Here is a 26,165-nt window from a genome sequence, read left to right as displayed (position 1 = left end):
ATAGCAGGCTTGGGCCTGAGCACTGGAGGATGGGGCTGGCCTTGGCCAGAAGGGGATAGTGCAAGGAGACACCCAAGCCCTTTTCCATCTGGTGCAGGAGAGGGCTCTTGTGCTGGGGGCCAGAGAGAAGGGGTAAAGCCCAGAGCTAGAACTGGGCCCTGGTATTCCTGCTGCCATGGGCATCTGGCCCTCTAACCTTCCATCACTCCAATCACTCCCTCAGCCCCTCTGAACCACATAACTCTCGTGGCAGCTGGTCAGATGGTATACATGTTTTTGGGCAGGGAATGAAGTGGTAAAGCAGGTTCTGACCCAAGCACCCACCTTGAAGAGCCCTTGGTGGGCACCCTGGTGTAAAAGTGAGCAGTGATGTCAATGGACAGGTAAGGGGCAGCAAAACAGCACCTTCCTGATGATGCCAGATAATGACACTCTTAGGTTGGCATGAGAAAACCCTGTCTCTTGATAGGGTGGCTATGGACAACGTGAAGTAGGGCCCTGGGACTGCTCAGCGACGATAGTATGAAGAAGGTGATTCCAATGGCACACGTTCCTTGTATGTGTGAGTCAGGGAGAATTGCCAGATCGATTCAGGACCAGGGAAGGCAGTACCCCACTGAGATGGGGCCAGTTCCCATCTGTTATATGTTCCCCTCTGCTAAGGCACTGCACTGTCGTGGGCAGGAGGCTGAAGCTCAGCAGGATGTGTGGGTAGTAAGGAGGTGAGGCTCTAGGCTTAATTTTACCACAGGTCAGAGAGGGAAAGACAAGCTCTACTGGCTGAAATCAGAAACTGAGGGATTCAGGCAATACTAATCCCCAACAGACTTTCTGCCACAGAGGCAGGGAAGGGAGAATAGACCAGAGAATAGGGAAGGAGCCTAAGGTCTTCTGTAGTTTGTAAAGCCCTCCAGGGCCCGGATGCCTGCTCAGCCTCAAGTCTTGCTGATCTCTACACCTGATTCTATTACCCTTTGTGCTATCCCTTCCAGGAAGCATTCCCTGAACTCACCTCTCCCCAGATTCCCTTTGACTTCAGTTCATGGTACCCTAATTATCAGTTTCCTTGTTGGACTCTTTATGAGTCCTCAAGGGCAGGGGGCTGTACCCTGTGTTCTTTTCCCTCCATGCCTACCACAGTAGCTATACATGGGTACTAGGTGTTTAATGAATGCCTTAAATGAAGAAATTTAATGAGCTGCTGTATTGCTTTATTAGGGGAAAAAATATCGGTTTTCTTACCTGATAAATTGGATAAAACCTAAGAACATCCTAGTCAACACTAATTCCCCACTGAATTAATTTCTACATTTGCCGGCAAGCTTAATAATGTAGTCATGTATTTTAGAGAACAGGTGGGGATGAGTGACAGGCTTAATTAGGCAAATCATTTCACCTAAAATACAAATATACAAACTCCAAGTGCAGTGATTCGGCAGTCAAAGGGGTGGGGGTGGGGGAATAAGAACAAAAGCCCCAAACATAACTGCTTTCATCCCTTCTAATTAAGTTTCTCTTTAATCTACAATTTAAAATGGCAATTCTTTTAATTTAGTGATTCCTCTGCAAAAGATAAAGATACAATCCTTCAAAAGAATATCTGCATTTAGAGAGAAAATATGCTTCTCCTGTGAGCTGTTAGAATGACAGAACCTAATGAATTCCACCTATAGGCAATGAAAAATCCAAGTCAGAATCCTGCAACAGGGAGGGCCTCAGACAGATCAAGCTGGGATGAGGCACTGGACTTTTGTCTATGATGGAGATGGGATGGGAGTAGAGGGATATGGTCAATGTGCCCCAGGGCCCATCAAGTTAGCACCGGTTTCACCCAAAATGTTTTCTAAGAGTTCCAGTTAGGTTGACAGAACTTATGACCCAGCAAGTACTCTTTTTTTTTTTTTTTTTTTTGGGTCCGGTTGTGGGGCCTGAAACTCTGGGCCTGGGCGCTGTCCCTCAGCTCTTCAGCTCAAGGCTAGCGCTCTACCACTTGAGCCACAGCGCCACTTCCGGCTTCTTCCTTTTTGCTTATGTGGTGCTGAGGAATCGAACCCAGGGCCTCAGGCATGCAAGGCAAGTGCTCTACCACTGAGCCACCTTCTCAGCCCCCAGCAAGTACTCTTATCTTTTAGGACTCTCTCTTGGTCCTTCCTTTGAACATATTACAGATTTTGTAGGTCCCAAAGTTTGGTCCCAGACAACAACAGAGGACAATATCTGAGGCTCTCATAAGCACTAACCCTCTGGTAACCTTGCTAGGGGTAATGGGTTAGGAATGGAGGCCTGAGGAGGAAACAGAAAACGCTCTTCCAGGGGAGTCCTGTGGCAGGAGGAGATTGGGTCTGGAGGACTGTGGAGCCACACGGTCAGCTCAGCTTATCTGTCTTCCTTCCTTGCAAGAGCAGTGGAGGGCCAGGCTTCTGCTCCACCTGAGTGATGCATAGAGTCCTCCAGGGCCTTGACCCCTGTGCCCTGTGCTCCTTCCCCTCACCATGAAAATGTTTGCTCAGATGAAACAAGTATATTTTTTCAGGGTTCATCTTCTTTTGGTGCACAGTGCAGAGTGGACCAGATAGCAGCTTTCAAAATGCCAAGGAATCTCTACATCATAGCTTTGCTGTGCTTTGAACCCTTGCTGGTTTCCCAGTGCTCATGGACAACTGCAACCTCAAGGTCCTCAGTGACTCAGCTCCAGCCTGACTTTCCACAGGTGGCTTTGCCTCTAAGACCTCTCTGGGTTCTACCTCACCCATATGCTCTCTCAGCCAGGAGGGATTGTCTCCAAATCCCACACCCTTCTTTAGCTTTTCTTCGTTTGTATCTAATCTCGGAATCTCTTTCTTCACTATCTGTCTCCAAAAATCCCACCTATTCTTCTAAGCTTAGCTTAGATGTTACCTCCTGGGGTAGTCTTTGCCCTAAAAACCCCAGGTGGAATTCCTTTGTCTTCCTCTAAGTCTTGAGGTCCCTTATCTGTTCCACTATCTCATTACAGTGAAATATGTGTTCACTCAAAATGGGACACAAACTGTAGCCACTTTCCCCTTAGATGCGTACTCCAGTAAGTGGCCTCTGAGCTAAACAAGGCCAGGGCATGAAAAACTGCAGAAAGAGTATGGACTTCAGAGTCGTGAAGACCTGGATTTAATCCTCCTCTGCCATTACTGTGCAACTCTGGGCATATTTCTAAGTTTTTCTGAGTTTTAGCTGCCCATAGGTACAGACAGGCTCCTTGTAAAGACAGGCTCCCTGCCCATGGTCATGTGATGCTTACATAAAAGTGCTCCATGTCAAAAACTATCTTCCTGCCCCCCACCCCTCACTTCCATAGAATTCCTGACTGAGTTGAAAGCTCCAAGAAGGCAGGACATTTGACTGTTCCTTCTAAACACCCCACCCCTGGAATAGTGGTGGCTGTATAGAAGCATGAGTCTCCCAGGATCATGCAACCTCTATTATCAGACAGAAAAGGCAAGGCTCAGAAACTGGACTCCTTCAAAATACTTTAACAGTTTTGAAAAAATGGCTTAGTCCTCATTTAGTCAGGGGGGATCTGAAAGGCACATTTTTCTCTCGTTGGCATAGTGAGCCTAGGTTGTGGTATTACTGTCCATATTTTTACAAACAAGGTGCTTGGTGCCTCCATGTAACTTGCCCAAGCTATTGGAGCAAGCTGGTGGGTCAGGCAACAGGCCCCACCCCGGTCCTTCATCTTCTGCTTGGGAAGCAGCTCTGGATTGCCTCTTCTTATCTAAGGCTGAAGAGCCAGCAGAAGAGCCAGCACTGCTGTCTAGGTAGATTGCCAGGCTGCTTCTTTTTGGCTGGCCTGTTCTGGCTCTACCAGATCTCCAATCAGGACTAAGCCACTTTTCAGCTGCTCTCAGTTTCCAAGGAAGTGTCTTTGGCCTCTCAGTGGATCAGCCAAAGTCAATATGGGCCACACTTGTAAAGCACATGTCAGCTGCAAGGAGGAGCCTTCTGCTTCTTCAGGGATGTCTTATTAACTCAGACATAACAAGGAACAGAGTCAAGTGTTGGTGGCTCACACCTGTAATCCTAGCTACCCAGGAGGCTGAGATCTCAGGATCACAGTACGACACAAGAAAGTTCATGAGACTCTAATCTCCAATTAACCACCAAAAAGCCAGAAATAGAGTTGTGGCTGAAGTGATAGAAGATGCACCTTGGGCAAATAAGCTCAGGGACAGTGTCCAGGCCCTGAGTTCAAGCCCCAGAACTGGCACCAAAACAAACAAAACAAAAAACACCAAAGAAATAAAGGCAGTCAAGGTACCTCTTCTACAGTCCTTGACAGGGAGTCCATGGGGGCAAGTAGGGAAGGCTGCATTGATTTGGGAGGTGGGGTGTACTGCATGATTGCTAGAGTCTGAAAATGCCATAAATGTTCCTATCATACAAACACCGTGGATGACTAAGAACTTTCTGTGACCTCAGAGCTCTGCTATTTCAGTTTTCCAAATACACAACTGTGCCACCTGACCTTCACCCACATGGTGAGATACACGGGAATTCCCACTTCACAGAAGGAGGCCCCTACTCTTGTGCAGTTCAAAGTGGGCCAGGCTCACCCCTCAGGTCGGCTGCGGGACTTCGTAAGTACTTCGGTAAAGATTTGCTTTACTGAAAGTCACCAATCAGGGACCACTGTGCATAATGCATGGACACTCTGGTCCCAGGGCTGTGCACTGCCATCCTCATAGAAGGTTGAGAGCGCAGGTTCTCATTGTGCGGGTGGGTGGCCAGTGATCCCTGGAAAAACAGACCCTGCTTTGAGGCAGATGCCAAGGTACCTTTTGCTTCCCAGTATGCCATCTGCAGAAGTATGCCATATTTGAGACAGAGAAGACACCTTGGCCTAGAAGAAGGAGCATGCCTTTGTCCTCTGATTCCTCCCCTCTGGCCCCATTCCCAGAAAAACCCTCCCCTGCTGGGTGCCTGGCTATAAGAGATTTAAGACAAAGCCTGATGAAATGCCAGAGCCAGCCATCCTCACCATCACAACTCATTTCACAAATAAGAAATGCAGGGTAGGAAAAAGAACTGACTCACTCAAAGTCAATAGGCTGTAACAAGTTCAGCACAAATCTGCTTACAAGGCCATACACTGTCCAAAGTCACAGAAGTGACTGGTGATATCAACAGCTACTACTTACTGAACAGTTGATGGATCCCAACTCCCAGTGCTTATTGTCACCTTGTACAGATGAAGAAACAGGCAGGTTTTAAATCCAGACCATGGCCACAGCCCTGAACTCCTCTCCGAGTTTGGGCAGGGTTTCCCCTGTCAGATATACCTGGGGCCTGCTTGTGCCTAGTGAGTATCCTTTTACCTGCAAATCTCCACAGACACAAGAATCCTAAAGCCTGGGATTTTCCTCCATTTATAAGCCTAAAGACCCACTCAGAGTAGGCTGGGTACTTGTGGATTTCTGTCACTGCCCACTGTGAATTGTAGTGCCAGTCAGGAGCAACAATAGGGGACAAGCCCATGCTGGCCAACTCATATGGTTATTTCCGCTCACAGCCAATCCTCAAACAGGCAGACACACCTTTAGCTTCACACCAAAAGTTCAAATAAGAGGTGGGACAGCTAACAGCTAGAGAGGACACAGTGTACAGCAAACCGGCCACAAGTCTAGCACTGGACAACTGGGGTTTGGCTTTCCCAGGACCTGACTCACTAGCAACTTCCCAAGCAGCTGAGTGCTCATTATATGCCAGGCACTGAGGGAGGCTCTGAGGGCCAGGAAGACATGAACAGGGCAGGGTCTTTGATCTCATGGAGCTTACAGCCTCCATCCATGTGAACACAGAGTTCTGGCTGGCCAAAGATATTCTATCAAATCTTTGGGTTCTAACTACACAGGAGACAAAGTCACTGGAAGGGACATTTCTTTCAATGTAATTAGCAGATGAAACAAAGCTATTAAATGCTGATGTTTTTTTCTTTTCTTTTTTTAGGTACTAAATTTATTCATACGTCAAGTAGAAAAACCAACTGGAAAAACCTGTCTCTCAGTGACACATTAGCCAAAGGAAGTGAGTGAGCCCAGCTCTCTTATACAAACCCCTTTTCCCCTGGCAGACCTGCTGCTCACACGTGTTAAACATTAATTATGGCTGTTATTCATTACACAGCAAAAAGCTCCCTGTACAAACACAATTGTTAATTTCCTTACAGGCCCAAGGCATTCTGGGAAGCTATGAGGGAGACAGGAAGCATTCCTGAGAATGGTTATGTGGAGGATCCATGACCAGGTCTGAGATTTCCTGTGGAACTCTGCAGAGGGTTATGGCTATGGAAGATGGGCTCAGGGGTCAGGTGAGTAGAGCAAGTTTGGAACGGTGCCTGAAGCACACATCGGCATATCATCCACATTGATGTGGACAAGGAGCAAGGTGAATAAAGAGCAAGCAAAAACAACTACTTCTACCTCATCACTCAAGCACGAGGTGAAGGGCATGCTCAAACCCACCTTTCCCCACGTAAGACATCAATGTTGCAGTGGACACCCAAGCGCTCTGCAGTCAGACTGGCCTCAATTCCCTGCTGTGTCTGCAGGCAAGTTGCTCACCCTCTCTGAGCCTCAGAGACTCAGCGTGTGATGACACGCTGAAATGGTGTGAAGTGGCACTCATTTGGCAGGGCTTCATAGGTTTGTAAATCTATATAGGTTTGTAAATAGCACTCAATGAAAATTAGCTTCTGGTCAGGGACCTTCCCTTCTTGCCCTACCCCCACTTATAAGGATTACTTTAAAATCAGGCCACCGAGGTGGCTGACGTGACTCACAACTATTCAGGAAACAGACATACCTGGGACATTACTTTCCCTCTCTCTGGCTTTTCTTCCTTACTTGACAAGGCTCTGACGTACACTGTTGCAGCAGTGACAAGTGACAAGTTTGTACCTGGTTGCTCCAGAATAAAACATGTATGGGGTGTGGCAGGGGCCAGCCCAATCCAGGAGAAGGGCAGGAAAGGGATCAGTCATGAAACCACCTGAGCCAAGCTTGCACCTCCTCTCCCCCCTCCCTGGACTCCCCTGTCTGCACCTGATACGTGGTATATACTTGGTCCCCAGGTCCGCAGCAGAAGCATCAGCTGTGAACTTATGAGGAATTCAAATTCACACAGCTTCCTCTGGACATACAGCACCAGCAGCTCTGGGGGTGAGACCAAGCAATTGGCTTAAAACTGATAGCCGGTGGCTCTGATTAGAGTTCAAGTTTGAGACCCCTGTTGTAGGTAAACTAAACAATCAGAAACATGTCATTGCTAGAATGCAGAGGGGGCAGAGGAGACCCCCATATCTTACTTGGGACCACTGGCTTGGGTAAGATGCTTGGAACCCATAGTAGATGTGTTTTTTAGGCGGTCTCTGCTTCTCATTGCTAGGCATAATGGGAACAAGCTTTGTAAATGGGGCCTCTGTGGCTGCTAAGTGCCTCTTTTTGCAGTCCTATTTTTATATTAAGTTAAACTTTAATTTAGCGAGCTTTTAATTATTTCCAGCAACAATTCTCATATTCCTGCTGCCTCTTTAGGGCTCACAATGTCATTTTTCTGGATCATAATAGAGGCCCAATGTGCCAAGTGTTGTTGTGACTGTCCCCACTCTACTAGGTAGGAAAACTAAGGCTCAGGGAACGTAAGGGGTCCTGAAGCTAGTAATGGAGGAGCTGGCATTTGTACATGGGATTGTCTGACTCCTGCCCCACTGAACAAGATATGAGAAACACACTGGCCTAAACTTTCTAGGGTAGAGAAATCCATCAAGGAGCTAGTGAGGGAGACAGTTAAGAACCAAAAATAACTGCTGAGCAAAATACCTCATATGCCTGAGTCATATGTCTGTCTTGCATCTCTGTCGCTTGCTGGCTGACTGAGCCCAGGGCACTGTCTTAAAAGTACCTTCAAGGCAGACAAATTTCCAGATGCTGAGTCACAAATGAGGTACTCTTTCTCAAAAGGGCCTGTAGGGTAGGTACCCTTTGCACACTCCCCTGCCTTCTACATCTACAGCCAAGCACTGTGGTTATTTCTTCTCAGGCCCAAGTCTAGATTCCTACAGAAGTAGATCTCACCTCTGTTCACTATATGCGAAGGAACCTCTGATTATCTCTTATGTTGGATAGCCAGACTGGCTCTGTTGCAAAGTCTTTAGTTGCTTAATTCCTCTGCCTCAGTTTGCCCAGAAGGACAAAGGGAATAGGGAGAGGAATAGGGAGAGGAAAACCCCAAACTGCTCCCTAGGGACTGTGGAGGTACAGGCCCAAACCATACTTCATGCAGTATCTTGGAAGGCATGGGGAAGTCTGATGTCATCTGGATGAGTGTGTGCTTTGGAGTAGACCTGGAAGGTTCCATGTTTGGTTCTGCTGCTGTGGGCCCTTGGGCAAGTCTTGCCTTCTCTTTGGACTTCATGGGAAAGGTGACAGGAATGATGAGGAAGGTGCTTGGTTGATGCTACCCGTCCTGCCGGGACACTCCTGAGGGGATGCTCCTAACGCCCGCCCATCAGGAGCCCCTGGGTGAGGACTGCTGGTCTCCTGTCTCAGTGAATAAAACACAGGACACGGGCAATCCAGGGTCCTTCAGGGATGTGCAGAGTCCAGATCTGTGTCACTCCACTCCCTATCCACCTTTTTGGAACCCTCTTTGTCCATCTTCCCCAGAGAGACATCATCTGAGGCTTCTTGCCCCCTTCCTTGAGCTGCAAGTGTCACTGGGGGCTCAGAGCTATACCTGGTAGGGGAGGATAAACCAACAAAACCAACTTTCTCGCTTCATGAATTTGTTGCTGTAAGATTGTAGGATGGGGAACAGACCAGATCAGGCAGCTCCAGAAGGCAGGTGTCTGCTATGTGAGGAGGAGGCCAGCAGCTTGAGGGGAGCTAGCAGCACTCTATGGAAAAAGGGACTGCAGCTCATGCCTTACAAATCAGTAACCTGACCTGGCATCAGTCCTGGAGCTGAAACTCTAGTACAGGCCACTGTCACATCCTAAGAAAGAGAAGCAGGGATTATCTAGCGCTCTTTTGGGGAACTGGTAGTATTTCTTACCTACTAGTTCTAAATCCTTAATGAAATGTGGACTGTGGAATTCTGAAAGAAGGGGAAGACTTCCATTTCCAGGAAAGTAAGTACATTTACACCCTCTGAATGCTGTGTTGTAACTGGAAAGTGACAAGGGTACCCAGCCTGACAGAGAGGGGAGGCTGACTTCCCCACATAGACTGCTCTGGGGCCTAGCCAGGAAGGGCTTCCTGTCAAGATCATCAAGCAGTGGAGCACTCTGCAGGGCAGAAAGCATCTCTGCTTCATAGAGAGAGCTGGCTCTCACCAGCATGTTGGGGTCCCCACAGAGGGATGAGTTATGCTTCCATCCCTGGCCCCAAAGCTGCCTGCAGACCGACCTGTTGTGCTGGTTGAGCTTCTGCCAACTGCTCCAGCATGCAAGCTCATGGCACACATTTAGATCTCACAGAAATGCTCACCACTAAGCTGGGCCCTGGTTCCTGCGCCTTCCTTTGATGGGCCCAGCTTGGCCCTGTGAAGGTCTTTCACACTTTCTGCCATTTGAGAATTTGAAAGGACTAGCTAGGGTTCCCTGCTCAGGCTTCCTTAGTTTAGCTAAACATGAACATTCAGAAAATATGAAGGGACAAAAAAGAAAAAAACAACAAATTTTCCCAGCCAGTTTCATCCCACACAGTCACTCCATGACAATAGATCCTGTACCCCATATGTGAGAACTCATCACAAACAGCTCGCTTGAGAGCAGAGAAAAACTGGGGGAAGGGACTTTTCCAACAGGTAACCGCAATGAGAAGTTCTTACTAGCTAGCACTGCCTTCTTCCTGACCATACCAGTGCCTGGCTGCAGCATGAGTGCACAACACACACTCACACACACACCAGCTCCCCTCCATCTCTCTCATGCATGTACACACTCACACACCAAGGGTGACTCAGATGGAAATTCTCCCCTTCATTCCTGAGCAGTCACACTCCAGAGTTGACAAATGGAGCCATGGTGATGCTTTTTAGCAAGCCAATGGAGCTGTCTCAATGCATTATTTATTACCTGACAAGTGACCCTTTCTTCTCACATCCCACAGTCACTTGGGAATGGAAAGTGACTAAAGGCAGGTGCTCACAGCATCCTACTGCCTTGAGTGACAGAGTCTCCTCCTCTTCCACCCCAGGAATTAGAACAGAACCAAAAGCTGCTTGCGACAAGCACATTCAACATCTCCTTTGGTGTGGGATGTGCAAAGTTAGGAGACTCGATGACACAAAGGCAGGGAGGTGATTCTGAATGTCTGCCATCAGTAGCCTAATATGTGACTGATAAAGATAAAAGAGACAGTAACTCAGTGACACAAAACCAAGATCAGAATGAATATGTGTGGGGCTTATTACAAGATAGCTTTGCCTGATACCTTATGATCCATTGTAAACAACTAAATGTTCATAAGTTCTACACCACCTTTAGGCACAAATGGGCAACTTCTGTCTTAACATCTTCTGAGAGGGATGTTTTGCAGGGAAGTGCCTCTCATTTGAACGCCTACACAAATCACTCGGGATCCTGCAAAACCGATTCTCACACTGGAATGGGAGCAGACCATTCTATTTCTAACCAATTACCAGGTTACTATACATTTGTAGCCAGTAGTATGGGAAGTGAGTGAGTGAGAAGTAAAATGCCAGACTAGACTTAGGTGCCCCCTGCAGGTGGCTAGTTTAGGACAGAGAAGATGACACCCTTCCTCATGTCAGGGGCCCTCTGTGTCCAGGGGGGCTGCCACCTGAACACCTTCAGTTCTTCCATCAAACTGTTGTGAGTCAAAGAGCAAGCAAACTCCTCCTACCCCTGGATCACACAGCCCTGTAGGAGCAGTGCCAGGGGGCAGTTCTTGGATTCTCTTAGATCTATACGCTGTGAAATACACAGTAGAAATATGGCATGACTAAGGACCATCAATCAGCCACAAAACTACTCATTGGCTCTTGACCAGGTGCTGGGGATAAAGAAATGTGATGAAGTAGGTTCTCTTCATGGAGTTCATTGCCAGGCAGGCTGTCACTCAATGTCTTTCTTTTGGAATTTGGCTTTCCACTTCTTAATATTAGACACAAGCATTTCTTACATTATTATAAACTCTAAACATCACTTATGAGTGGTGCATGATATTCTACCATATCAATCGCACAAACACTCACTGAAACAATCCTGGGACACTCAGTTTCCAATTTTGCATGACTATAAAAAGATACTTTTTCTGAATTTTAGAACATTAACTTTGGCGTTGATTCTCAGGAAGAGAATTAGAATCAAATAGTATGAATTAAGTAAGGATTTATGGCTTACCTATGGCCAGACCACATGTTCTGAAAGGGCCATGGGAGTTGAGTACTGTGATGGATACCTGGACTCTGGAAAAGCAGTCTTGGAGGAGAGAGGAGGTTGGCTTAGCTGGGATATACCCCACACCTGAGCACTGAGTGGGCCCAGACCACAGCAGAGTGAAACACATAGCAGTTCTGTAAGCCACATATAACTGGATGGGACCATGGGGGCCCCATCAGGCTCAATGGAGCAGCTCTGCAGATGGCTCTTGGAGTTTCTAAGCATCTCAGACATCTCTGAAGATAAAGATACTGGGCTGGGGACCCTGATGTTAGAGTTGAGTTTCTTCTTGGCTTAGATTCCCTTCCCTTAGGAACCCACACACATCATCTTTGAGGGGCCAATCAGTACTAGGAAAAAGGTCAGCCCAACTGGATTGTCAAGCAGTCCTGGCCTTGTACCCTGATCAGCTGGCACCTCATATACATCCCATTTAGCCAGAACCTTGAGCAGGGTTCACAGCTCATACCTGCCAGGGCGGGGATGGTGACCCGGTTCCACTCCCATGGCTGGTCATATTCATCAGCGGGCCTGTCATCATCCTGGGGCAGCTTGCTCTCTCTCAGTCGAGGACTCATCGTGCTCTCTGAGTCTGAGTCCATGCTTTGGCCTTCGGGCTCATAAGGGGTGTCGTACAATTGGATGCCTTTGTGTTGGGACCGGACACTTTCCTGCCTCTGGAATTCTGCAAGCAAAAAGAAAGAAAGTGGAGATGTTACCTGGAACCCTTGCCAAGGAATAGCCTTGAGTTCTGAGTTGCAAGCTGAGGAGATGAGACCAGCAGGGGAACAGGCCCTTCTTGTATTCATGGAACCCATGTACCTAGAAGCATCATCTCTGCACTTTCTGGGAAGGGGTTGCTCATGAGGATCACAGGCTCTTCATATAATGACAGCCCTGGAAAGCACCCTGCTTCCATCCAGTTGCTCACTTGTCTTCAAGGGCAGGGCCCAGATATGAACATCATTTGTAGGTGTGTTTTCAACCCACCCGGCACCCTTGCCTGACAGCTGAAGAAGGTCTTCCCTGCAGTTTGGACTTTCAGACCACATATGTACAAGGAGAGTAGGCCAAATGATTCTCAGTTCCCAAGCAGCTCAGATTCGTTTGAAAGAACCAAGCAGAGACCAGATGCAGTGGTTCATGCCTGTAATCTCAGATATTCATGGAGATTGGGAGGGTTATAGTTTGAGGCCAGCCTATCCCCCTATCAAGAATCCATCTCAACCAATAAGCTGGAAATGGTGACATGTACCTTCAGCTGGGAGGTGTAAATGAGTATCGTGGTTCAGGCTGACCCAAGTATAATGGGGAGAACCTTTTAAAAAAGAAGTTTAGACTCCAGTACCATCAAGAAGAAAAGAAACAAAGAGGGCAGGGAAAGGGAAAAGAAAATTTTTTCCTGAGAAGATGAGGTTGTTATTTCTCCTCTAGGAAGCCTGAATGATGCCTCCCTGGGTTCTCTCTCCCTAAAGCATGCTTATCTTCTAAGCAGACAGAACATATCTAGTGGCTATGTTAGAAGTAATGTCCAGTTTCATTTCTGAATGAGGAAGAGTGAGCTTCTGGAGAGGGTTCTATAGTCTGGCTCCAGGGTGAGCTGGGGGGCAATACTGGCTTCATAGAGGTCCTAGGTAGGGGATGGGCATTTCCACTGGTGTTTATCCCAGGAAAGGCAGTAGGGGCTGGAAAGATGGATGTTGGGGTACTAAAATTAGGTGCTTCTGGGTCAAACAGAGAAACTTGTTTTTTGATCACGAGTACTACTTGTGCAGGGCCTGAGGAGAGTTCACTGTCCAGGCTGATTCTGGAAGCCCACTATTTCCAGGCAACAATAAATGACACCTGGGGGCAGCAGCAGTGGGACCTGGAGGAAGGTGGAGGAGGAAAGAGGCTGCATCTGTACTGATAGCTCTGGCAGTTAGTAGCAGGAGCAATGGTGCTCCTGGTGGGAGGAACAGGATGAGCCACAGTAATGTGCTGATTGTCTCCTTTAACGTCCTCCCGCTTTTTTTTGAGATAGGATCTTGCTAGGTAGCCTACATGAAACTCCAACTCATGATCCTCCTGTCTCAGGCTGAGATTACAAGCATGCCCCACTACACGTGACTCCCAGTTTAGTTATTTTAGTTTTTTTCCCCCCAATACTGGATTTTGAACTGAGGACTTTGCATTTGTTAGGAAGGAGCTTTACTACTGGAGCCATACCTCCAACCCCTTTTGCTCTGGTTATTTTTTACAGTCTCCTTTTATCTGGACTGTCCAAGGTGGTGAGCCATCCTCTATTGACTTTCTCTACCATAGTTGGGATGACAGGAGATGAGGTCTTGTGAACTTTTTACCTGGGCTAGCCTCAAATGGCGATGGTCTTCCTGATCTCAGCCTCCCAAGTTGGTAGGATTGCAAGTGTGACCCACCATGCCCCACTCCTACTTCAGTTTTTTTTTTTTTTTTGTCGTGGTACATATATGTAACAACTTTAATCATTTTACCAATTGTTAAGGGCACAGTTCAGTGCTATCAAGTCCATCTGCACTATGGTAAAACCACAGTCATCAACTGTCTTAAACCTTTTCATCTTCCCAAACTGAAACTCTGTATCCATTGAGTCCTCATTTCCCCTTCCCCGTCCTTGGAACCTCCTGTCAAGGGGGACTTGTATTGTGTCTCTAGGAATCAGACAGCTCCAGCAGCCTCTTACACATGAAATCATGTTCTTCTGTGACAGGCTTATTGTACTTGGTACGAGGTTTTTCAAGATTCTTCCATGTTGCAGTATATGTCAATTTTTCAAGACTGACCAGTAGTATTTCATTGTGTAGACAGTCCCTGTCTACTTGTACTGAAGCTCCCAGTTCAAGACGGTCAGGGAGTGGAGGAAAGACAGGGTACAAAAGGAGTGAGGGGGTATGAGAGGGACGGCTTTTCAAGCATGCTTGAATCAAATATTCCCAACACTGGGGTTGTTTCCCCCCACCCTCACTTTGCCTGGGGTGCTGGGGGTTGAATTTAGGGAACTGGAGGAGGGGGCCCTCACAGATACAGACCACTTGGGAATTTGTTCTGAGTAAATTTTCAGATAGGAGCTGAGCTAACTTTGCCTGGGCTGACTTTGAGCTGCAATCCTCCTCCTCCTCCATTCTCCAGAGACCATAGGCTACAGTCCCCAACTTGTTTTTGAGATAGGGTGTTGGTCACTTTTACCCTGGCTGGCCTCAAATTTATGACCCTCTTGTCTCTACTTCTCAAATATCTTAGAATATATGCATGTACCACCATATCTAGTCCCTAAACCAAGTTCTAATGGCATTAAAGATATGGCAGAAAATCATTTTACTATAGGCCTTGAACAACAGCTGATTAAACATACTCAAATGACATTAGTCATTTGGAGCATGAGGGCTACTTTTGGTCTGGGCTTTATGGTCCAAGCCCACCTCACATGCCCAAAGCCTTGGTGGAATCCAAGCCAATGGTGTTATATGGTGATCTTTTTTTTTTTTTTGGTTGGTTGTGGGGCTTGAACTCTGGGCTTGGGCGCTATCCCTGCGCTCTTCAGCTCAAGGCGAGCACTGTACCGCTTGAGCCACAGCACCATTTCCAGTTTTCTAGTGGTTAATTGGAGATAAGAGTCTCATGGAGGGGGCTGGGAAGGTGGCTCAGTGGTAGAGCGCTTGCCTTGCATGCATGAGGCCCTGGGTTCGATTCCTCAGCACCACATAAGCAAAAAGAAAAAAGCTGGAAATGGCGCTGTGGCTCAAGTGGTAGAATGTTAGCTAGCCTTGAGCTGAAGATCTGAAGGACAGTGCCCAGACCCAGAGTTCAGACCCCACGACCGGACCCAAAAAACAAAACAAAACCACAAAAAGAGTCTCATGGACTTTTCTGCCCGGGCTGGCTTTGAACCGCGATCCTCAGATCTCAGCCTCCTGAGTAGCTAGGATTACAGACGTGAGCCACCGGTGCCCAGCTTGTGTGGTGATCTTTAGTGTTGCTTTAATTACTTTTATGCTGGTATCTTCCAAACCTCTCTTAATCACATATGGACTTTTTTGAGTACCACCTGGGTTGCTATTTACTAATATAATTAATATTGTTTAATAAATTCATTTAAAAACAAACTTTATATTACCATCCCACAGCTATGATCCTTTGCCAAAAATAGATACTAAACATATGAAGAGTGAAAGAGAACGAAGGTACTATTGTCTGCCCTGCCCTGCTAGGAAGAAGCCTGTAGTTTGCTTTCTCTGTTGAAGGGGAAATGGCGGGGGGGGGGGGGCAGAGGGGGTGAGGGGTATTAATACACAGGATGCCATAAAGTAAATACTTTATCTGGCAAATAAGAATTATTTATTTCCTTACCAGTTGCTGGTGGCTCACACCTGTAAATCTACTCAGGAGGCTGAGATCTGCGGATTGAGGTTTAAAGGTAGCCCAGGCAGAAAACTCCTTGAGATTCTTATCTCCAATTAGCCAACAAAAAGCTATAACTGGAGATATGGCACAAGTGGCAGAGTGCCAGCCTTCAGCAAAAAAGTTAAGCAAGAGTGCACAGCCTTGAGTTCAAGCCCAGTACCAGCACACACACACACACACACACACACACACACACACACACACACACACACACACACACACACACACACACACACACACACACACACAAAATTACTTTCAGCTGGGCACCAGTGGATCACACCTGTAATCCTAGCTACTCAGAGGATGAGATCTGAGAGTCATGGTTCAAAGCCAGCTTGGGCAGGAAAGTTTGTGAGACTGTTATCTTGAATTAACCAATTAAAAAACCTGAAGTGGATGGAGCTGTGGTTCAAGTGGTAGAGCACTAGTCTTGAGTGAAAAAGCTCAGGAATAGTGCAGGTCCTGAATTCAAGCCACAAGACTGCTGCCCTCCACCACCACCACCTCTGCCCCCAGCATTTTGTCTCTCTAGAAATAAACAGGAAAAAAGATCTCTGACTATACAGTTCCCAGGCCACTTATAATACATCTAGGAGAAGGTGTACGTACCCTCATATTTTGTCAAAACCTTTCATTGGTCCTTCAGGTGAACTGAGATCATTTATTAGTATTGAACACAATGTTTCTTTTTTTTTTCTTCCAGGGAAGAAGAAGAAAAGGGAAAGCAAGAGCTACAAAATGGCAAAACTTTTTCCTCTTAATTAAGGTCCAGTTATTACACATAACTGTAAACTGCTTAATGTACTCAACAATCTGATCTGCTTCACACTGCATTGCAGGAGTCTTTACCATCTGCTGCGCTGACCCCAACCCCAGGTCTGAAGAGTGGTCTCACCTCCTTTGGGGAGAATGGTAAGGCCAGGGAAAACCACCTCCTCATCACCCTCTTTCACAAGCAGAAAGAGCAACCTTAGGCTCTCTACAGTGCCTCTCATGCATATTGCGATGGAATGTACTTCTATCTGGAGCAACCTGCTTACTCCTCACAGAGCGGAGCTCTAGGTACTCAGTGAATGTAGGTAGAAAAGATGAATGAGAACTGACAGCCAGACACTACTTTACCACCAAATTCCAGTTAATTTATGAAAGACTCTGACACCAGTGATAAAGGACCTGAAGAAAACACCAAATATGCATTGTTTAGTATTATACAATATTCAGAAGAGACAGATATTCTACATAAATACCAGCCTAAAAGGAAAACATGTGCTGTGAGTAGATTAGCTATTAAATCAGAGGGACTTGTGCTACCTCTCAAGCAGGATTTATTGTTCCAGAAGCATCTGTGCCTCACCAAAGCTGAGCTGTAATGGCATGCAGTTAAGGCAGAGGATGTCGGTAATGGTAATCATTAAAACAAGCCTCCCCCTGTATTACATGAATTCAGATTTTCATTAAGGCCCTAACAATAGGGAACAGTTAAGTAAATTATGGCACGTTAACTGGATGGAATATTAAGCAGTCATTAAAATGATAAATCGGAAGATAATGCAGTTACATGGGAAAGTGTGCATGAAATTATGCTAAACTAAAAAGTAAAATACTAAATTGTTTATGTGTTGAGAGAGTAAGTGTATAATGCAAGCTTTCTAAAAAAGACGTGGGCAATGTGAACAGTACCCAAAAGGGAATTCTATTCTTTGCTTGGGACTTGCTCAAAACCAGCACTGCACATAATGTCCTTAATATCAGAACCCTACTGACAGCAATACTGTAAGCACAGACATGCATGAGTAGAGAGAGCTGAAAACCTGCCCCAGGAAGGTAAACAGCTATTGTGTAGAGCAGAAGGGATTATTGTATAATTATTTTTGAAAGTTGTAAATAATGAATAAAGGCATTAGTAAAGAAAAAATGTAATTAAGATAGGAACACATGAAAGTAAACAGCCTGGGTCTTAAGAGCTGTGTTTTGTAAACAGCTGCCTGTCCCTGTAGTAAGTGCATCATTTAGGGAACAGCCTCCTTCCTGGGAGGGAATCCAAGGGCCCCAGCAAGCCAAGGGTCCCTGTGCTAGGCCAACTCACCAAACATCATTGCCCCATGCCTAATAATCAAGCCTGTCCTTCTTATTATCTAGGTCTACTGTTGCTGGTCCCAAGACTGACCTAAAAGGGAAGCTGGAGGCCATATGTTTTAAGTCACAAGTTATATTTTAAGTCACAAGTTATCTGGATGTCACCATCTACACATTTTGGAAAATGACCTTTAATATCAGGTGGCAGGCTGTGATTTCATGCCTCTTAGGCAGCAAGCAGAAACATTAAATTGACAAGGTACAGATTTCTGTTGACCTCTGAAGTAAAAAGGTTTTCAACTGGAACAAAACATGAAGAAAGAACAGGAAAAGATGGCATTTTTTTTTTTAAAGAATCAGAGAATGTTAGAACTTGAAGGGACCCTAAGAATACACCTGGGTACATTACCAGGGGGCTGGAAGGTATGAGCAAGCAGAGGTCTTGTGTTGCATGGAGAGAGTGGGTGATAATCTGAGGGATGATGGAGGGAAGGGAGATACGGAGAGAGGGAAAGTGCAAGCCAGGATGAGCTGGGACAGACCAGCAATCTCTTGAGGGTGTGATGGGGGTTTAGAGTCCCCCATCTACAAGCAATGAGGCCCTGTACTCACCAACTCTGTCTTCTTTCAAAAACAAACAAACAGGGCTGGGAAGGTGGCTCAGTGGTAGAGCGCTTGCCTCATATGCATGAGGCCCTGGGTTTGATTCCTCGGCACCACATAAGCAGAAAAAGCTGGAAGTGGCACTGTGGCTCAAGTGGTAGAACACTAGCCTTGAGCTGAAGAGCTTAGAGACAGGACCCAGACCCAGAGTTCAGGCCCCACGACTGACAAAACACACACACACACACACACACACACACACACACACACACACACACACACACACACACACACACACACACACACACACACACACACACACACACACACACACACACACACACACAAAATTAAGACTACATTTTAAAGCACTAAGGCAAGGACAGCCCATGTACTCTCTGCCCCTGAATACGCTGTCTCCCCTATCATGAACGCCCTTCGGCCATCGTGGCACATGTAACACTGATAAACCATCATTACAACATGTAGTCTACAGCTTATATTAAGATTCACATTAAGGTATTTTATATATCCTGGGCCAGTGGTCGGGAATGCCCTGCTCAAGGGCTATGTAAAATCTGGGAAATCATTTGGTAATGATGGGACAGAAATAGGAGAAGGAAGCTTGGCTAGCATCTTAGATATACTCAGCCTTCTCTGGCAGCACCACCATCTGTCCCATACCCAGTCAAGTAGCACTGACACCCAGTATATACATAAGGCTATGTGATACTGCATCTAAGAATGAGGAGGCGCTTTCAGCTGTGAGAATCTGAGGAGGCCTTACAGAATTTAGGCTTGAGGTCATGTACAGTGGTGTGGCAGAAAGATAAGGAGATAAGATGAAGCCCAAGGGATCAGAAGCTCAAATATGTACATAATTGTTTAGGGAGCTGGGAGTTTACAGGCACCCAGTGGAAGATGAAGCCACTGGCATGTGGAGGAAGGTTTCTGAGTGGCCTTAAACCTGAAGGACACTACCCCTAAGAACATAAAAAAAGCTGCTCTAGGACAGGGTGGCGCAGGTGTGTCAGAGCCTCAGTGGAAATGACAGACGCTGGCTTGTAGGTTCCTCACCTCTAATTTTCCCAGTGAGGCCTGTCTTGCAATCTATAATGCTCTCAAATCATAGGGTAACAAGCTCAGTAGAGATGTGTGGCCCACAGAGGCCTCCATTCTTAGGTCCTGATGTCACTCAGCCCAAGAAACCAGGACACTGCCAGTGGTGGGCACACTTGGCCATATATCCCCAGCTATCTGACCTCTCCTCCACGGCTGGCCAGCCATGGGAGACAGCACCAGAGTTGTGGGTAGACAAGGTTCAGTCCCAGCCAGGGTCAAGAAGGGCCGCATTACTGGAAAGATGGACTAGACTGACCTGGAGGCCCTAGGTCCAGGAGCTGTCAGGGAAACAGCACAGGGCCAGGGCTGAAGACACTGATATCACACACTGCTTGGTGTGAACTTTGACTCTAGTAACTGCTTGTCTTGGAGCAAGTTGTCTTAATTTCCTCATCTCTGGAGGGGGACCAACTACATCTACATTAGAACAATGTGATGAGGACTAAGTGAATCAAATGTTTTACCATCACATATTGTTGCTGTTACTTTGGGGTTGTTTTTTGGGGAGGAGCAAACTAGGGTTAGAATTCAGGGTATCGTGCTTACAAAGACGGTGCTATACTGAGCTACTCCTCTAGTTCTATATCAAGTCTGGTACATGGTGTAAAGAAAGCACTCTGGGAATTGCATTATTATTTCAATTACCATTGTCAGGGAGCTTCCTTGGAACCCCATCACTAAGACTTTTCTACCTCTGAGACTCTCCTTAGCCCCCAGAACCTCAGAGGCTTGCTTACTGAAATCCTGACAGGCAGGCTAACCCTGCATTGGAAATGAAAAGGCTTCAACACCAACCTCTGAGCTTTCTCTGTTTCTGGGTCCAGAACTTCCAATTTCAGTTGCTGCTTTATCAATATAGCACCTCCATGTGAGATCTGAGCTCAGGATCATTGTTTGTGGGTAACAGGAAACATGGGGGAGGTCTTAGGTATGTCCAATAATCAACATATATGGAAACTGAGGTCTACAGAAGGAAAAGAGGCCCAAAGATCAGGGCTCCTTCCTGTCTCTCCCAGAGGCTTTCTGACATCTCTTTTACCAGCTTGTCAAAATCTCTGGGAGGCAGGGTATCTATTTCAGACAGGCCTCTGAGGTGTTAAAAAGTATATCCGGCACCTCAGACAGAGTGATGAACTCCACAGGAGCAGTAAGCGGCTGCTCATAATTAGACCTGCAGCTGAAAACTAGTCTAGTGCCAGGGTACCACATCAAAGGGGAGACAGAGGGCTTTCTCCTGATCTGAACTGTTCAAACATCTGCTGGAGAAAGCCTTTCCTCCTAACTGGGGTATTTTAACAGGCATCGGAGCTCAGGTATCCTTGGAGGCTACAGTGACCTCAGGACAACAGAAGTCCTTTGGGGTAAACACTGTAGGCCAGCAAGGACAGAGCAGCCGATCTACATATGCAGGCCTCACCAACTCCTCTATCCAGAGCTTTCTAAAAGCCAGGAGACTGACAGGGTTCCTTTTGTCATCTTTTTTTCCCCAGTGTGAACAGAGGCTGGACTCCACAGAAACAGGGATGTGGACAAATAACAATGGATCCCAGAAGCAGCACAGGCCTGTCACTACTTGGTAAACCTGTATTGCTTGCTCTTTTGTGCTCAGCCCAAGAGCAGGGGAAAGGCCTGTGCCTGGAACCAGGAAGTTCAGTGTGCTCTCCCATTCCTCAGCTATCTGTCCAGTGACAGGGTCTTCTCATGACCTCTTCTGGCCTGAAGAACCAGGGGGCAGACAAAGCCTGCACACCTGATGACAACAAATGTGCTTTCCTATGATTTAAAAGGCCACATGGGCCTCAGTGCAGAGCTTGAGGGTGCTGTGTGCCATTACTGCTGTGTCCTTCAGCCCAGCCGTCACTGCATCTTCCAGTGACTGCTTTCGCGTGCAGAGGCCTCTGGGCAGCTAGAAGCCACTCTAGTTTTGAGTCCCTGTGGAGACTCAATGAGCTGAACTCACTTTGTGCTCTGCAGTTAAGGGAAGTAGGCAGATGGGTTTCCTTTCAAAGAAGTCACTGTCTCAGAGGAGATAATACCTTCATTCCCAGTCCATCTAACAGCTCAGTGGGGAGTGTGCCAGCATCCCCCCCACCCTGCCCCCGCTCACTCATCCCCTACTATGTGCTGTGCTGGACCCTTTGCCAGACACTAAGAACTCCAAGGTGTTGGATGAGGCTGCTGGCCCTCAGCATATTCGCAAAAGAATCAGGACACTGCCATTCATAAACACTGAGTTAGTAATGGCTACGCATTTCTAAGCACCTATTTGTGTCAGGCACTGTCCCAGGTGTTAGGACTAAAGTACTCCTCCTCATCTTTAAGACACAGAGAAAAGAGTAATACAGATGAAGTATCCCTTATCTGAAAACCCAAATTAAAACCTTTTTGAGAGACGACATGACATCACATGTGAAAAATTCTACACCTAACTTGGTGTGAGCTGCAGTCAAGAAGCAGGCACCTTAAAATTACTGTATACAAGCTGGACATTGGTGGCTCATACCTGTAAGCCTAGCTACTCAAGAGGCTGAGATCTAAGGATTGGGGTTCTAAGTCAGCCTGGGCAGGAAAGTCTGTGAGACTCTTATCTCCAATTAACCGCCTGAAAACCAGAAGTGGAGCTGTGGCTCGAAGTGGTAAAGGGACTAGCCTTGAGCAAAAAAAAGCTCAGGGACAGTACCCAGCCCCTGAGTTCAAGCCTTATAACTGACAACACACATACACACACACACACACACACACACACACACACACACACACACACACACACACACACACACACACACACACACACACATACAAGAAAACAACAATTAAAAAACTGTACTGTTTACAAATATCCTCAGACTGAGGCTTACATAAAACATGTGAGTTTTATGTTTACACTATAATATAGTCAAGATATCTTATTATACACATATAATTATTCCCAAATGTGAAATCCTGAAAAACTTCCAGTCCCAAGCATCTTAGATATTCAATTTGTGGTGAATTTTATAATGTCAAAATGGAGTCTAAAACGTTGTAGAGACTAATCGTGGCTAACCCTTTCTGACCAGCTCCAAGAACCTTCAAGTGGTATACATGTTGACAGGTGGGTGGAGGCAGAAAGTACAGTTCCAGAGAGGACTGGACATTTCAGGGAGCAGGTGATATTTCTCAGAATCCCAAGTCCTCATGTAAGCAGAGCCCCAAAAATGAGGGAAACCATAGGAGCCTACTGTCACAAACAGAATGGTAGATAGAACGTGCACAGAAGTAGATAGAACACGCACAGGGAGAACAGGAAGGTTTGCATGGGTACAGGTAAGGTGTGTGTGTTGGGGGAGGATAGCTGAGGTGGGACAGAAATGAGTTAAGTCATGGAAAGAGGAAAGTTGGATTTTGAGATAGAAAATAAATAATTCATGTGGCTTTATGTGCTCATGACATAGGATGAGAATTGGCTACTAAAAGAGATGGAACCAGGCTATGAAGGCTGAAGGTCCAAGACAAGGAATACAGACTAATAATGGTCAGAAAAGTGGCAAAGGTGGCCTGGTTCCTTAAATCAGGTTTTGTGCTTCACACATACACAAATCCATTAAGTGGAAAACACTGCAGTATGTGGTACTCAGTCATAGATGACCTCAAGATTGGACCCTTCAAACACTTAGGGCTCCACCTTTTCAAGGGACAAACTGAAGATGCTCAGGTTCTCAGAGAATGGGGAGCACAGAAGTAGGTCACATGATCTACTTTGGTGGCTAGAAAATATGGAGGTACTGGCATTACCATGAGGATAAGGACAGGGGCCAAACCAGTATGGGATGATGCCACTATATTTTTGGGCCGACCCTGAGAGGGTGAATATCCCTGGATTTTCTTGGTAGGGAGAGGCCAGAGCCCAGCAGGGCCTTCCCACAGCTTCTGCAAACGAGATGTATGTCCAGCTTTCCTTCCGAGTACCGATGGGCTGTGGAGGGTCAGTGATAACAGATGCAATCTTCCCATCTGCTGGACTTCCAGAGGGGCCACTCTTTTTTTTTTTGTCGGTCGTGGGGCTTGAACTCTGGGCCTGGGCGCTGTCCCTCAGCTCTTCAGCTCAAGGCGAGCGCTCTACCACTTGAGCTACAGCGCCACTTCCGGTTTTCTGGTGGTTTATTGGAGATAGGAGTCTCACGGTCTCTCCTGCCCGGGCTGGCTTTGAACCGCAATCCTCAGATCTCAGCCTCCTGAGTAGCTAGGATTACAGGCGTGAGCCACCAGCGCCTGGCTCAGAGGGGCCACTCTTTAATGTTAATAAGACCATGGAGGATGGGCTTGCATGTCACGCCCGTAAGGCTTCCCCCTCTCATCTCACACTGTGGGGACCTCACTCCTTACAGAGCTCTTCTATCTGCATGTTCTCACAAACCTCAGAGTAGGGCTTGGGGTAGCAGCGGTGCTTGCAACCCCTTGACTGACACTGTATGTGGCTTACTCAGGAGTGGTCAGGCAGAGGAAGAAAGATTCAACCAGAAATTATATAGTATGCCACTCTCAAAACTACTGAGCACATTACATCTGTGCCAAGTGTACTGTATCTGGTTTCTCATTTCATTCTTAAAAACCAATATGAGGTCCCTTATCCACAGTCTTTTTATTTTTTATTTTTTGGTGCAGGTCTTAGGGCTTGAACTGAGGGCCTGGGTGCTGTCCATGAACTTCTTTTCACTCAAGACTAGTGCTTGACCACTCTACTTCCGCTTTTTTGGGGGTAGTTTATTGGAGATAAGAGTCTCACTGACTTTCTTGCCTGGGCTGGCTTTGAACCACAATCCACAGATCTCAGCCTCCTGAGTAGTCAGGATTACAGGTGTGAGCCACTGGCATCTGGCTCTGTGTGTGTGTGTGTGTGTGTGTGTGTGTGTGTGTGTGTGTGTGTGTGTGTGTGTGTATGTGTGTGTGTGTGTGTGTGTGTGTGTGTGTGTGTGTGTGTGTGTGTGTGTGTGTGTGTGTGTGTACTGGGACTTGAACTCAGTTCCTGGGTGCTGTCTCTGAGCTTTTATGCCTGAGGCTAGCACTCTACTACTTGAGCCACAGCTCCACTTCTGGCTTTTAAGTAGAGATAAGAGTCTTATGAACTTTCCTACCCTAAACTGGCTTTGAACTATGATCTTCAGTTCTCAGCCTCCTGGGTAGCTAGGATTACAGGTGTGGACCATTGGTGCCCAGCTTAGATACTGTCATTTTATGAATGGCCACAGAACAAGTGATGGACAGAGGTAGACAAGCTCCAAAGCCCACGCTCCAACTGTGTGGTCAACTGTGCACTCTTGGCTTCACTATAAATGAAGAAACAATATGAACTAAGTCTGAAAGGGAAGCAAGCCTGGAATATATCAGACTTTCCAAGCCATTTCCTGCCTGTAGTTGACAGTCTCCTTATCAGTCGGGATGAATGGAGCCATCTCAGAGCAATCCCTCACAGTCTTCAGGTTTAGCTGATGAGGTCCATATGCAGGACCTCCAGGCATCCTTATGGTCGGGCAGCAAGAAATCAAAGGGTAGTACTCTGAGGCAGAGAGCTGCCCATAAGGGTGGAACTCAGCACATTCTGGATGCTGCACAGGGTGGTTGACACATGCTACTAGTCCTAGTCTGGCTGGCACTAAGCCAGTGATTACAAGCTAACCACGAGGTAGATGCAGTGTACCACCTTCCCCAGCAGAGCCAGGGCCATCCCTTTCACCTACCAGGTTTTCTGGCCACAGTGGTCAAACTTTCCTGAACACCTGTGACTAGTCATGGAGTCACTGCCTCATGCTGAGAGGCTGTTGCTGGCATCATGCCCTGTGTCCAGTACAGATGCCCAGTGGAAGTGACCTGCTGAGATCTAGTGAGCTCTTTGTCCAGTCTTCCTCACAAGGGGAAACTAATCCCCCTAGGGGCTTATAGACAACCTCAGCCTTCTGGGTAGTGATGAGGAGGCTGCTGGCTGGGGACCAGTCTGCCTCTCCGCTCACCAGCTGTGTGACATTGGCCAAGTGCCTGATCCTTTGGGTAGATCCCTCACAGCTGAGGTAAGAAGGACTGAGCCAAATGACCTTGGGACTGTTCTGACTCTAGAGTCTCTTAGTCTGAGTCCCTTAGTCTAAGGGTCCCATATCTCTTCCTATTCCACTGCTATATATAGCTCTAGCACTTGAAGGAGAAAGTGGATACATATAAGAGTACCCATCCTATCAGCATATAACCTCAGGATCCATCCACCTGGTAGCAAGTTCCAAAATCTAGCCATCATGTACACTGAGAACCCTGCCTAGTAAGAAGCTCCACTTTAATCAAAAGCTGTGCTTTTCTGTATAGGATGTTAGTTTAAGTGTCAACTTGGCTGGTCTTCAGAATATAGAGAGATATAGGGTCAAACACAATTCTAGATGTTTTATTAGGAGTGTTTTTGGATAACACCAACACTTAAATTGATAGAAAAGGTAAAGCACATTGCTTCCCCACAGGGAGGCTGGCCATACCAATCTGC

The 26,165-nt window shown here is 46.8% G+C and overlaps 1 protein-coding gene across 1 annotated transcript in view; it reads right to left on the bottom strand.

Moving 5' to 3' along the window:
- Positions 1 to 26,165, bottom strand: part of LOC138807538 (SH2 domain-containing adapter protein B) — a 136,172-nt gene that overhangs the window by 32,437 nt on the left and 77,570 nt on the right. The window contains exon 3 of the mRNA XM_069993294.1: positions 11,910 to 12,125. Within this exon, the coding sequence (XP_069849395.1) occupies positions 11,910 to 12,125 (216 nt within the window). The remainder of the gene's footprint in view (positions 1 to 11,909; positions 12,126 to 26,165) is intronic.

The sequence above is a fragment of the Dipodomys merriami genome, unplaced genomic scaffold (assembly GCF_024711535.1).
Source record: "Dipodomys merriami isolate MVZ:Mamm:240054 unplaced genomic scaffold, mDipMer1.0.p SCAF_420, whole genome shotgun sequence".
Taxonomy (NCBI): Eukaryota; Metazoa; Chordata; class Mammalia; order Rodentia; family Heteromyidae; genus Dipodomys; species Dipodomys merriami.
The sequence above is the reverse complement of the archived record's forward strand: the minus strand, read 5'-3'. Positions and strand labels throughout refer to the sequence as shown.